The 14858-nt window shown below is 49.6% G+C and overlaps 1 protein-coding gene across 1 annotated transcript in view; it reads right to left on the minus strand.

Annotated features, from left to right (window-relative positions):
- The window catches only part of UFM1 (ubiquitin fold modifier 1), a 31768-nt gene extending 31368 nt beyond the window's left edge, over positions 1 to 400 (minus strand). Inside the window, exons 1-2 of the mRNA XM_006271526.4 lie at positions 314 to 400; positions 169 to 225 (exon numbers count right to left, since the gene is read on the minus strand). Of these exons, the coding sequence (XP_006271588.1) occupies positions 169 to 225; positions 314 to 315 (59 nt within the window). The 5' untranslated portion in view covers positions 316 to 400. The remainder of the gene's footprint in view (positions 1 to 168; positions 226 to 313) is intronic.
- Positions 401 to 14858: the final 14458 nt, after the last annotated feature.

Below are 14858 nucleotides of genomic sequence, written 5' to 3' on the forward strand. Positions count from 1 at the left end.
CTGCCTGGGGCTGGGGGCAGCACAACCGGAGGCAGGGCGCACGAACATGTGTAGCCAGGCAGGGGTGGGACCACCCCGGCAGCTGGATACAGGTCGGTCTGTGGGGGGCGGGGGTGGAGGGCAAGGGCTTGGGGGGGGGGGGGCAGGACGACCCCGCGCGTCACTCACACTTTGTAGGGCAGCCGCGGGTCCGACGTCAGCGTGATTTTAAAGGTGACTTTCGACCTGCGGGAGCAGAGCGGGTTAGTGCCGCGCCGGGCTGGGGCGGGGAGGGGGGTAAGGTGGGGGCCGGGGCAAAGGATCTGTCACTCACATGGTCCCGGCCCGGCCGCTCCCGGAGCCCACGTCAGCCCGGTGCCGCCGAAAGGGCCCCGGCGACCGCTTCCGCCTTTATTGAGCTGGCCAGTGGCCAGCCTGATCGCGTGCCCGCTGCGCACGGGACGGGGGTGGGGGACAACTCCGAGCTATTCGGACGGCGCGGGAGAGGCGGGGCAGGCCCCGTGGCTGCGCTCCGGAGGGACTTTCTAATCAGGCACTGAGAGGGCAGCCGGGCTGCCGCAAGGACCCGTTCTCAGCGGTGGGAAGTACCACGCGCCCAGCGCCGCGCAGGAGGGGGCGCGCGGGTGCGCGGAGCAGTGTTCTCCTGGCGCGATGGTACGGTCCGAGGCGCGGCCACAGAAGAAGGCGGCGGGCCTTACGCGCCTCATTTGCATAAGGAACGAAAGGGGCGGGGCCAGAGCAGCAGGTTCCCAGGGACTGAACGAGGTCCACTTGCCTGCTTGGGGGGGCGCTCTGGGATGTAGGGGCTCGGGCTCCACCCTTCATTGCTCTGGGAGCAGAGTGGGTGCAGTCCAGCAGGCTTGCCCTGACTTTGCCACCAGCCCATGGACCACAGCTGGGGAACCACTGGCCTAGCAGACCTAGGGCCTTGCCATCACTTTGAAAACTGGGGTTCAGAGGGCCTTGCCCCTGCCAGGGGTTGTCCACTAGAGATAAAGGACAGTTTCTGAGAAAATGGGAGGACTGGGGATTATTGCACAACTGGGTATGTGCAGTGGAGTGGTGGTATGCTTTCTGATACCCAACTGGGTGGCTTTTTTCTTCTGTTGCTTGGCTTTGGTTGTTCTGGTAATAATGTTATTGGTATGGTTTTTTCTGAAAAGGAGAGAGTCTAAGCTGGAAGGTGACTGCTGCAAGGCTGGGTGCATGTACTGAAGGAGTGCAAGCCCTGCGATGCCCACTGGATGGATTTTCCTGCTTCCGTCGTTTGGGTTTGGTTGTTTTGGTCTTGGTTGGTCATTGCCAAGCCAATGATATTTTCAGTCTATTTTTTTCTGCCTTTACATTTAACAGTAAAGAAGTAGCCCAACCACATGCCCAAGCTAAAGAGAACAGGAGCCACTGTCTACACTCGGCCCTCCAAATGAAATCTTTGTTTGCTTTTCCCCCTAGTGTGTTGAAAAGGGAACCTCGCATCCAAGGCTCTTCCTGCAGAAAAGAAAGCCTCTTCTTGAGGCACATAAGACCAACACAAAAATGAGGGAAGGATAGCAAAAAATCGCTTTTGTTTCTGATGCTTGTTGCATTTTCTAGTAGGCCACAGAGTACAGCATGTGACCCAATTAGCTACTCCTGTGTTTTGCCTTAATTCCTCTGGCAAATGTATGGCTGAATTGCTTTTGTTTTCTTCTGGCCGCTTTGTGGAAATTAATCTTTCCCTGTGACTGGCAAGCAGGAACTGATGTTACCTGTCAGCTCTGTGTTCCTGAGGGAGCCCTGGCACCCAGCTTGCTGGATTTACAAAGGACTTTTTCAGGAGCCCTGACCACAAATGCTGTCATACTTTTCCCAGGATGACTGGTGGAAGTCCTCCCCACAAAGTTTATGAACACTCCAAGTAATCCCCTTGAGTGTTAAAAGACTACAGTAAAATCTGAAAGTCATGCTTAACTGAGGCTTATTCACAACAGGTAAAATACAAAACACTGATGCTGACTTCACAGTGTAAGCATAGCTAGGCCATCTGAGAAGAAACAATGTGGTATCCCTTCCAGTATATCTTTTATAGTCATAATAATTTCAATCTGGCTCCTAAGTGTCTGGTTACTCCTTAAAACTTGATGTTTTTCCTGGTTGTTAATCAGTTTCTTGAGATGTTTCAAGCCAGATAACCCCTTGTCACTGAGAAAGGTAATTCATTTAAATTTAAACTGTTTATATAACAGGATTTTCCCTGTCAGTTATGGCTTGGGACCCTCTTGATTTACACAATTAGAAGAATGCTTGAAAGAGGCTGGACTAAGGGTATAAGAAAGCTGTAAAGAAGTAAACTGTGCTTCAAGAGAGAAATCTCTCTGACACCATCCACCACTGTTCTTGAGAAGCTGAGAGAAACAGATCATCTCCCTTCCATGATCGTGTTAGAAACTTTGCTTGTCAAGAAATCACCCGAGTGCCTTGGAATGGTGAGATCCCAGCTCTCACTCTCTCTCTCTCTTTCTCTTTCTCCCTCTTTCTCTCTCTCTTTTTCTTTTTCTCTCTAGGCATAGCTTTCTGAACCTAAATTGTATTAATTAAGCTTGAGCTAGGTTTCCCCAAATACTCAATTAAACCAAGGTAATATTGTAATTATTTTTGTTTATTTTCCCTTGCATGTCTATTACTACCAGTAGCATTATAAATTTCATATGCTTAGCAATAAATAACTTTTATAGTCAAACTGGTGGTAACCAGGTATATTTTTCCTTCTCTACTTCCCCTTCCCCACTTGGTCAGCAGCAACGCTTTTACCTAAGCCAAAGATCCCTGTGAAGCCCAGAAATACTGTGGGGTCTGCTTATTAAGAGGCTACCACTGCTAGGACAGTTAGGGTAAAAAATTGGGATGTGCTGAGTTTGAGACATAAGGGAATCAGCTTGTATAGGTTGATTGACCCAGTTTGGCTCAGACATGCCCTAATAAACTGAATGCTGGCTCATAAGGGTGTCAAGTTAGACACCCAGCCAGATTCAGAAGTGTTCTGTTCACCTGTGTGCTTGCATCTGACTGCATTTTATTGTTACCTTAATGAAATGATTCCTGGAATATAAGGGTGTCAGCCTGTATATGCTGATCAACACAGCTGGGTCAGGTGTGTCACATTAAGGTGTGTGTGTGTGTGTGTGTGTGTGTGTGACTGATTTGGTGGCTGGAGAAACCTAGCCCCACTGAAGCAGAGTCCTGCAAGATAGCTCTATTGGGAATGAAGACTTGCAGAAGGGAGAGATACAGCTCCATATAGAAACACAAGTAACGCAAGCAGCACATTGATAGAATTGCAAAAACCCTAGAAACGTATCCCTAATAAATGAGCACACCCCAAAGTGATGGGCAAATCTGGTGACACTGGGCCTAGCAAAGAGTCACAACATTAAACACACCCTCTCTCACTGAACAGGAGTTTTGTTACAGCACGTGTGGGTCACAAACTTACCATGCCTGGGAGCAGCACCTTACCATGCTAACAGCTGTGTAACCTGTGTGAGAGGCTGTTTCTAGGGTAGCAAGGGTGCGGCTATTTTGGTTCGTTGGTCAGGAAGAGATAGGGCAGTGTGCATGGAGCAGCAAGGCAGGTTTGAGGGCACCGCTGGCAGATGTAATACCATACCATAAATCTGCAATATCAGCATTGCCTTAGATACAAAAGAAGGAGGTATAAGAAATGTAAAAGAAAAGTGATGCACCTGGGATGAGAGCCCTAGATTCACATCTCTGGATTTACTAGAACACCGCAATGAAGTGTTCATAGATTTCATAGACTTTTGGGCTGGAAGGGACCACGGAAGATCATCAAGTCCAGCCCCCTGCCCCAGGGGCAGGAAGTTAGCTGGCGTCAAAGGAACCCAGCAAGATAAGCATCCAAATGTCTCTTAAAGGAGTCCAGAGTAGGTGCTCGCACCACTTCTGGTGGCAGTCTGTTTCAGGCCTTGGGGGCTCGGACAGTAAAGAGGTTCTTCCTTATATCCAGCTTGAAGTGGTCATGGAGGAGTTTGTGACCGTTTGACCTTGTCTTCTCTTGGGACGCTCTGGTGAACAGGCATTCCCCCAGATCCTGATGTATACCCCTTATATACTTATAGGCAGCCACCAGGTCCCCCCTAAGTCTGTGCTTTTTGATTCTCTAGTGATTTCTAACTACTCTGTTCAGAATAACTCCCAGTTTCGAAGGGTGAAGGACGAGTGATACAATAGGAAGAGCCACAATTCTTTTGACAGCAAAAGCTCCCTCCTTTGTATAAATAAATTACTTTTGTTGGAGACATGTTAACAAGTCTGAAGAGGCTGACTTTTACCTACCTTCGGCCCCTTCTACACATGCAGGTGCAGATGCAATGGGATCAAACGCCCGATCCACGCAATTGCACCTCCTGCCATGCCCCACATGAATGGCAGGAGGCATAATTATGGGATTGCACATTCAATCCCATCATACCTTATTGCCAATGCAGTAGGAACCCAATCCTGGGCTCCCCTAGCACTGGCAAGAGGCATCCTCCTGCAGCTAGGAGCCCTCTCTGTTGAGGGTCTTCCAGCCGCGGGGGCACTCCACGCACTCCTGTGGCTGAAAGCCTGTGGCAGCCACAATCTCCCAGACTCAGGAGTATGTGAAACCCCCGGACCTGGGGGATCATGGCTGCTGCAATCCTTTCGTGCTCCCCAGGACCCTGGGGTTTCATGCACCTGGGGACCATTGCAGCTGCTTTATCCTGGGCCCGGCGTTTTCAGGCTGGGCATGATGCATCCTTGTGCCTGGAAGCCCTGTCAGGTGATGGGGCTCCCTGTTGCAGGGGAGACCCGGCTACACGTGCAAATCAAAGCTCGATGGCAGTCAGCTATAAAGTTAGTACGCAATTTGAGATCTAACTTTATAGCTGGTTGGAGCTTTTTATTGTGTGATAGGTACTTTGCATGTGTAGCTGGTCTTAAATGTAATTGTGCAATTAACCCATTAATTGAGGGTCCCAAGCCATAATTGACAGGGAAAATTAACGCATTCATTGAGCAACACTTCTAACGTGTAGAGAGCGCCTTATAAGTACAGAGATATAAATCGGGTCAAGTCCACTCTTGGGCTAGTGGAGGACTGCCTAATAGAATGTTATGTATAGGTGGATCAAGCTGCATCTTCACCTGGCCTGCAGCACCTACCAACAAATTGTACCCCACCCAGCCCTTCTCCTGACAAAGGTAGGAGCGAGGTGCCCATATATACAGCCCCCACCCCAACATACCCTATTGTGCCTTTTTCCCACCCTCATGGGTGGAAGGGCCTTGCCTAGCCAGCAGCAGCTTTTGGGCAGGGCTGCTGCTGCCACTTCTGCAGGTTTCCCCAGCATCCTGCTCACTCCTGGCAGCAGGTAGGGAAACAGTGGGCATGAGGAGTACAGCCTCATGTGCCGGTGCTCCCCCTACTCGTGGGATGGGAGGGAAGCCCCACATGCTGGAGTCAGCTGCATTCACACACAGACACCCCCCACAACCCACCATACACACACACACTGTGGGGAGAAGGGGCATAAGGGGGAAGATTGGGGTTCCCACAGTGAGGGAGGGAGTGGAGCAGGGGCGGGCACTGCCCAGCCAAGACGGTGAATGTGACCTCATCAGGAGCAGGATAGAGCTGTGGATGGCTCATCCAGGGGGCATGGAGGGGTGGGGAGGGAGGGCACATGCCCCTCATGCCTCCGCCAGAGGTGCATGCAGCAGCAGAGAGGTACCCCCTTCCCCACTTCTCTGTACCCCCTCAGATGAGCCACCTGCGGCTCTGTCCTGCTTCCAGCAGGGTCGCATTCACTGCCCTGGTTGTGCAGCACCTGCCCGTGCCCCTGCTCCATTCTCTCCCTCATCATGGGGGCCCCGTTCGGCCCCCCTACCATGCCCCTCCACTCCCCAACACCCCTTCCTTCCCACAGACTTACTGGCTGGACACTGCTCTCCAAGCTGCTGGGCTCCATTCCTGGCCACGTGCATACTGCGGGTGTGTGTGTGCATGTGACATTTATCGGTCACATTATTAGCTATGCTGGCCAAAAAAAGGCTGATTACTGATAATGTTAATTTTCATTTTATTGGTGTCAATCTGAAAAGTGACCAATATATTGGTACACCCCTAGTTTTTAACACTGATTAACAGAGGGAAAGTGGATATCAACTTAATTTGCCAATTCTGTGTGCTAGGTTTTTCCATGCATAGACCAGCCAGGGATAGATTAGGAAAGACTTCTTTTACATGTTTAACTGAATTCCATGCAATTAGATCCTCTCCTCCAGTGATACTATAAACAAAGCTCCTTACAATTATCCCCAACAAAGCTTTCTCCTTTCTCCTTTCTCTTAAATGTCTGAGACGTGGGACCTGGGAAATCAAACTGGGTCCTGGGGGAATGTTCAAGTAGTAGCTTCAGAAGTCTACAAGTTCCCAGTTGGATTCACCAGCTCCCCAATCTTTCCCCCAGGTCTCTGATTACTTTCCCCAGCTCTTCCTGGGAGCGCAGGTCCCTGGATGATGCAGGATGACAGCAGGCTGCCACTGCCAGCTGGTGATGATGGTGGCTCTGGCCTATTTCCCCAGCCAACAGCAATAACCTGCTGAAACCCTGTGCCAAGCACTGGGAAGACTGGTGCTGCTGCTGACCCCAGCCAGCAGTGGCAGCCTGCTGTCATTGCGCGCAGATTTGGGAGCCTGCACTCCCCGGGAGGGCTGTCAGGTTGTGCCAGACTCCTCCCAGGGGGCATGGGCCTCCGGGATCTGCGTGTAGGATAAAAGCATGCTGCCATTGCCGGCTGGAACCAGGCAGTGCTGGGCAGACTCGGGTGCTGGCACTGGTCCCAGCCCCAGAAATGACAAAATTATAGGCATTTTTATGATTCCCAGTTATAGCCTATGGGCAAAACATCAAAACGTGTCAAAACAGTGAAACAGTTTCATTTCAATGAAATGAAATGGAACAGTGCTTCGAAATAGTGAAACAAAACACTGCCCCTTTGAAACGGTGAAATGGAAGTCGAAATGAAATGGTGCTGTTTCGCACAGCCCTACTTCAAACCATTTTTAATGTATTCTTGGAAGTCTACAAGAGTATTGGCCTAACTCTAAACATCAGGAAAACATAAATCCTTTACCAACCTGCTCCAAATGGAGAAACAACCTCCCCCTCCCCCACCCACCATTCAAATCAATGTAGAATTGCTGGAGAACATGGATCACTTTGCCTATCCTGGAAGCCATCTTTCATCAAAGATTTCATAGACATTAGGGCTGGAAGGGACCTTGGAAGATCATCAAGTCCAGCCCCCTGCCAAAGGGGCGGGAAGTCAGCTGGGGTCATAGGATCCCAGCAAGATAAGCATCCAGTTTCGCCTTGAAGGTGTTCAATGAAGGCGCTTGAACCACCTCTGGTGGCAGGCTGTTCCAGACCTTGGGGGCTCGGACAGTAAAGAAATTCTTCCTGTCACGGCGGGGTCCTCGCGGAGGGCCGTGATCTCCTTGAGGCCCTCTCACCGCGCTATTTCGGCCCGAGGACACCCTCCATTCTCGCCCGCCACGTCTTGATGGAATATATAATAGGGAGGCTGCCTTGTGTTTCCTTGGGCACGTAAGCTCCTGGACCCCTCGTGGGTCTCCCCGTGTGATGGGCGCTACCCAAGCACCCCCGCCTTATGGGCTATGCGTGGCTCCTACCTCCCCTGATACCACGCCCCAAGCCTCACAGATGTAATAGACGTTGGGTCTGTCTCTCTTGTGCCCAGCCTCCCGCTGGGCCTCCCCTGATGGTACGGTCCCGCTCAGGGACTCCCTAGTGGGCCTCCGGTCCTATGGGCCAACCGCACAGGCACCCTCTCTGACCCTGGCTCACCGCGCTGCTACTCCCTGTCTTCTCGGGGCAACCGCAGCGCCCTGTCTCTGTCTGAGGGGTGTTACCGCACTAGCCTGCGGCCGGGCTCGCTACGCCCGTCTCGGGCTCCTTGATATGGCCCCTCTAGGGCTCCTCAGTAATGGCGCTCCCCCTTCTTTGGGGCTCGCCGTGCCCACACTGGGCTACTCAATAACATTGCCCCTTTCCTGGGGCCGGGGTCTATGTTCCCCCCCACACGCAATCCGGGGTTTAGGTCCCTGTCCGCAACCTACGGGTTGCGCCCGCGACCCACTGGCCGCGCTCCTCGCCGCCAGTTGCTCATGCACTGGCGTGCGAGCTGCGCCTTCCCTGGCGTTATGCAAATAATGCGCCCTCTTGGTGCTAGGGCACCCCACACTCTCTGGGGTCCCTATAATTGAGGCCTCCTCCAACCCCTACAGCCTCACCCAAGCCTCCGGGTGTAATAATACAAACACAAAGCAAAACCACAAGCCCCTAGGCTGTAACATAACCACAAGCCGCATGGCCATAACTCATTATCATAGCTCAAGCCTCCAGGGCTATCATGAGCTGTACTTGCAACTCAGGCTCCTTCCCATATCTCGGCTGAGGGAGCTCCTGCCTCTCTGGCTGCTGGCAGAGAACTGCCAGCCTGGCCTCAGCCCTGAGCTTTATAAGGGCCAGGCCCTGCCCCCTACAGGCAGCTGGCTCCCCTTAGTTGCTCCAGCAACCCGCAGCTTTGCTCACTTGGTTCTGCCAGGGCTCTCTCCCTGGCAGTTTCTCCTTTCTCTAGGAGCAGGCACTAAGGTGCCCTGCGACACTTCCTTATGTCCAGCCTGAAACGATCTTGTAGTAGTTTGTGACCATTCAACCTTGTCATCCCTTGGGGCGCTCTGGTGAACAAACGTTCCGCAGATACTGGTGGTCACCCCTGATAAACTTATAGGTGGCCATCAGATCACCCCTGAGCCTGTGCTTTTCCAGGCTAAAGAGCCCCAGGGCTCTCAGCCTGTCATCGTAGGGTCTGCTTCCTTGACCTCTGATCATGCACGTGGCTCTTCTCTGGACTCTCTCAAGCTTCTCCACATCCTTTTTGAATTGTGGAGCCCAAAACTGGATGCAGTACTCCAGCTGCGGCCTCACCAAGGCCGAGTACAAGGGGAGAATGACGTCCCGGGATTTGCTTGAGAAGCATCTATGGATGCAAGTCAGCGTTTTGTTTGTTTTACTAGCCGTAGCATCGCATTGCAGGCTCATGTTCATCTTATGGTCAATGATGGCCCCCAAGTCTCTTTCTTGCATAGTGCTAGCCAACATAGCGCTGCCGAGCCTATAAGGATGCTGCGGGTTTTTCATCCCAAGGTGGAGAACCTTGCATTTATCGGCGTTGAACAGCATCAGATTCTCGTCCGCCCACTTGCTGAGCCTGTCCAGGTCAGCCTGGATCACCCACCTGTCTTCTGGTGTGGATGCTTTGCCCCAAAGTTTGGTGTCATCGGCGAACTTGGCCAGTCCGCTTCTGACTCCAGTGTCCACATCATTAATGAAGATGTTGAACAGTATGGGTCCAAGGACAGAACCTTGGGGGACCCTACTGGTCACAGGACACCATGATGAGTGACTTCCATCAATTACTACCCTCTGGGTCTGACCCCGGAGCCAATTTTCCAGCCAGTGGATTGTGGAGGACCCAAGGCAACAATTGGCCAGTTTCTCCAAGAGGTGATCATGGGAAACCAGATCGAAGGCTTTTTTGAAGTCAAGATATATGACATCAATCTCTTCTCCCTTGTCCAGGTGATAGGTCACCTGGTCATAGAAGGAAATGAGATTGGTCAAGCAAGACCTACCCGCAACAAACCCGTGCTGGCTATCCCTTAAGATGTTGACGTCGGCCAGTCCATTAAGGATGGCCTCTTTAATAAACTTTTCTAAGATCTTCCCCGGGATAGAAGTCAGGCTAATGGGCCTATAGTTAGCCGGATCCACTTTCCTCCCTTTCTTGAAGATAGGCACCACGTTGGCCTTCTTCCAGTCTTCGGGCACTACACCAGAGCGCCAAGAGATTTCAAAGATCCATGCTAGAGGCTGGGCTATGATGCTCGCCAGCTCCTTGAGTACCCTGGGGTGAAGATTGTCAGGGCCGGCTGACTTGAAGGTATCCAGCTTCTCAAGATGTTCCTTCACAAAGTCAGCATTAATGGAGGGCAGGGGATCACCCTCACCCGGACTTCCCGGCCCTGTAGCGGGCATGGGCGTCCCATGGGGCTGATGAAAGACTGACGCAAAGTACCTATTTAATAGGTTGGCTTTTTCCTGGGCGTCAGTTGTCAGTTGCCCCATCTGGTTCAGCAGGGGTCCAATGTTGCCCCTGCTTTTCCTCCGGCTCCCCACATATCTGAAAAAGGACTTTTTATTGTCCTTGATGCTCAAAGCTAGTTGGAGTTCAGTTGCAGCCTTGGCTTTCTTGGTCTGCTCCCTACAGGACCGGACCAGTGCAGAATAATCCTCCTTGGAGGTGACTCCCATCCTCCATCCTTTGTCGGCCTTTCTTTTTAGCCTCAGGAGGTCTGCTAGCTCCCTGGAGAGCCAGGGGGGCTGCTGTGCCCTCTTGCTGCCTTTCCTCCGAGATGGAATAGACTTAGTTTGTGCATTGAGGATCGCTCCCTTGAGGAGCAACCACTCTTCTTGAACTCCCCTCTCCCTGTGGTCACGGTCCCTTAGGGCCTCACTGACAAGCCTCCTGAGCTTGTCAAAGTCGGCTTTCCTGAAGTCAAGGACTTACGTGTTGCTGACTGACTTGTCAGCTTTTTGGTGGATGGTGAAGGTGATCAGCTCGTGGTCGCTTTCTCCCAGCTTCCCATCGATCACTAGGTGGCCGACTAGGTCATCCCCAGTAGCCAGTACCAGGTCGAGCAGCGCTTTGCCTCTCGTTGGCCCATAGACTTCTTGAGTCAGGTAGAGGTCATCCACGCACGAGAGGAAGCTCTGCGACCGCTCAGATTTTGCTGAGCGATCCTCCCACGAGATGTCCGGGTAATTGAAGTCACCCATGACAACCATGGTCCTGGAGCAAGCTGCCTCAGCCAGTTCCTGGGCAAACTCCTGGTCAAGCTCAGGACTTTGGGTGGGAGGTCTGTAATAGACTCCCACCATTGTGTCCCCTGTGCCGTGTTCCCCACGGATTTTAACCCAGAGGGTCTCCAGCCGTCCACCCTGGTTGCCAATATTGGCTTGCAGGAATGTGTAGCTTTCCTTAACATAGAGAGCTACACCCCTGCCCCTTTTCTCTACACGATCCCTCCTGTACAGGGTATAGCCATCTATACCCGTGGTCCAGTCATGGGTGGAGTCCCACCAGATCTCCATTATCCCTATGACATCGTAATTGTTTGCACTGAGCAGGATGAGCTCCTCCTGCTTATTCCCCAAGCTCCTGGCATTATTGTACAGGCAGGCAAGTGTCCCCTGGGGGGCTCCTTCCTTGCCCACAGATTTTACCAGGGCTGGGGCGGGGGTGGGCTCCCTTAAGTGCCGTGATCCGTTGGCTTTGCAAGGATTGCTCAGCAGGTCAGCAGTGGTGGTAGTCCCTCCGTCCCCCAGCAGGCTTAGTTTAAAGCAGACATTGACGCAGAAATCTACACTGCTTGAAATGTGTGAGTGCAGCCTTTGGACGTCTGATTAAGAGAGTCTTCTTAAATCATGACCTCCTTGCTAAAATGAAGCTCTTGGTTTATTCAACCATTGTCATTCCAACTCTGGTGTATGGTTCGGAAAACTTGGACCACATATAAAAGACATCTCAAGAGCTTGGAAAAGTACCACCAAAGGTGCCTTCGCAAGATCACTTGGATTAGCTAGGAGGATAGACGCACAAACAGCGTCTTGGTCAAAGAAAATTCCAGCAGCATTGAGGCCATGATCAACCAAAACCAACTTTGCAGGACAGGTCATGTTGTTCACATGCCTGACTCCTTTCAAAGAGAATCTTTTTCTCACAGTTGAAAGAAGGTCAGTGAAGTAGCAGAGGGCAAAGGAAGTGCTTCAAAGATGCCCTGAAGCCAAATATGAAGAGGTGTAACATCGATATCAAAACTTGGGAGATCCTTGCTCAGGACCGACCCAAATGGAGGAAGGCTCTTTGGGAGGGGTCTCAACACTTTGAAACAGCTCATTGACAGGCAGAAGAGGAAAAGAGGAACAGGTGAAAAGAACATTAGAACATCCAACACAGAAACACAGTGCCCATCCCTCCTGGAAACACCTGTTCTCACTGCGACAAGACATGTGAAGCTAGAATTGGACTATGGAGCCAACTGTGGACTCACTATCAAGATCTTTGGAACACAATCTTACTCATTCACAAGTGATTCCCTATCATCATCATGGGTGCCAGGGTAGGGGTCTGAGGGGCTGGTCCTAAGCGCTGGGGTTTTCCTGGGCTCAGTGTTGGGCTCTGTGTGTATGTTGTGGGTGCTTTGTGATGGGATGTTGGAGGTGTGGGGGCACAGCCCAGGAACTTTGATGCCCAAGTTCCAGGGCTCATGAGGGAGACAGACTCCTCACTTCTTCCTGCTACCTACCTGTGGTTGACAGATGTCTGGAGGCAGGAGGAGGGCTGGGGATAGGAGCTGTGCTTACTGAGCACCGGGATAGCCCAGTGGGTGGGTCCTGTTGGTCACTCAGCTGGAGCAGCCAAGCACAGGCTGAATACTAACACACTTCCCTATGAGGGGGCGGTAGGGGGGCCACAAAGCAGTCTGGGATGCCAGAGGACAGCAATCTAACTTGAATTGATATGGGAACAGTACAGACATTTGATACATTGGTATAACCTAAATTGATCTCACTTGAGTGTACCTGGCACTAGGTCTATCTTAGATTACTTGCACCACTTTTAGACTGGTCTACGTGCACCAAACTTCTGTATGGTTATGGGTTTAGATCTACCAAAGTTAATTTAGACTGGTTTAAATGTAATGTCTCTATGTGCCCTGTGTTTATTTCCCTATTTCCATGTCCAGGCCTTACAATGCCTTTGTAGCTTATAGTAATGGTACTATATTTCTATACTTCAGTGGGTTAGCTTGCTAATGGAGATGAAATCACCTTGTTTACAAGATGACTCTGAAAGTCAGGCAGCATACAGAGACATATTACAGACTCCAACGTTTAAAAAAAAAAGTGTACAAAGATATAAATTCAGTCTGAGTACATTTTTATTGCAGCCTGAGTATCTTTCTGCATTGCAAAATAAACATAATTCCAGATGATGGCACTTCCTGATTTCTAATGATGACCAACATGACCCCTCACATTCTCAGCTTCAGATTAATGGAGCACTGCTAACTAAGTGGACAACTTCTCATTGTTTCTTGCAGACAGAGAATAAAGCTAAAATATTATCTGACTTTAAGATGTAGTGAGAATAGGACTGTGTAATAAAACATTAATATAAGCTCCTGGAAGCTTTGATTATGACAGGCTGAGTAACAGATGTCAACCACAATATCCTTCCAAATAAGGTCAGTGGGAGCTATATTTTCTTTAATCTGTCATTTGTTATGAAGATGCCTTTTGTGTTTTCCTGTTCCTCTTCTCATTCTCTTTGATGGCAAATCCTGGAAAGGGTTTGCAAAGTCTGCCAATATTGTTGCTAAAGGCCAGTTTTTCACTGACGGGGGTGATATTATGCAGATCACTAGTCTAGTGTCTTGAAGGGATTAAGAAATTTACTGGAACAGTGTAGACTAATGCATTTCTCTGCAAATTAAAGTAAAAAAATATGTCGTCTTGGTAAAGTCTGAAGTCTTAAATTGCTAGTGCCTTTGTTTGGCAACAAAATGAACATGACCTTTAATTTTGTTCATTTAGAACAGGCTTTTGTTACCTCTTGTGGCAGTAGATCCAGGCGTCAAATCATACTCCAGGCGTCAAATCATAGTCTGTCAGGCTTTAGCTTTTAATTTCTTTGGGTACAATGCCAAAAGCGCACTTCCTTATGCCTTTTAGTGGACACTCTAATGACTCAGAGTTTTCTCTGGAAAACTTTAAACTGGGAATTGTTTGTGATAATTAAATACCTTCTACAATGCAATTCTAAACATGTATCTAATATTTCTAATAACTCTACTAGATACAGTGATAGTTTGGTCCATTAACAACAGTGCAAAATGTCTTTTGTAAGTAGAAAATTATCATGTTGGCATCAGAGATCTTAAAGGCTCAAATATTAAAAAAAAAGAACAAAAATAGTGTAATCAAGAAATAATAATATAAAAGGCAAATAACAATTTAAGCTACAATTTTTCCTTTTATCATATTTAGCCTAGAAATCAATTTACATAGCTCCTTTGAGAGATTTTATGCTTACTTTCAACTGCAGTCTTTCTGTATAGCATATCCACAGGTAAAGACAAGCTTTTTTGCTCCCTTCTACAAATTATGTTTTCAATACAATTTAAAAATGTACAAATCCTCATAAACCTAAATGTAATAGATTTTAATCTCAGGTATAACCCTGCTAACATTAGAGTTAATGCTTTGGAAGTTCTGCCATTGATATAGTTGATCTCTGTGGAACAGGAACTGACAGTTTTATGGGATGAAATCAGAGATGACAATGGACGTTTCTGATCTGTGTGGGTCAGAGAAGAAGCAACTGGAAGAAGAACAGACTTTCTCTGCATATAATGTGTGGCTGTTTCTAGACCACATGCTTAGCATGCCTGGAAGCAAGACTCTCAAATATGTTGTATAGCTCTGTGTGAAGCAATACAGTAAGGTCTATGCAGAGCTGAGGGTGCTTAGTTAGCACTGCTGGGCATCAGTGCTCATTAGCCCGCTCTTGGCACCATACAATACAGCTGTACTGTTTTATGTCTGGCCAATAGCATATGCAGAGCCATGTGGCATGCTGCAGGGTGCCACTGCCAGGCATGGTAAGCTTGCAGCCCAGAAATG

The sequence above is a fragment of the Alligator mississippiensis genome, chromosome 1 (genome assembly GCF_030867095.1).
Source record: "Alligator mississippiensis isolate rAllMis1 chromosome 1, rAllMis1, whole genome shotgun sequence".
Classification (NCBI taxonomy): Eukaryota; Metazoa; Chordata; order Crocodylia; family Alligatoridae; genus Alligator; species Alligator mississippiensis.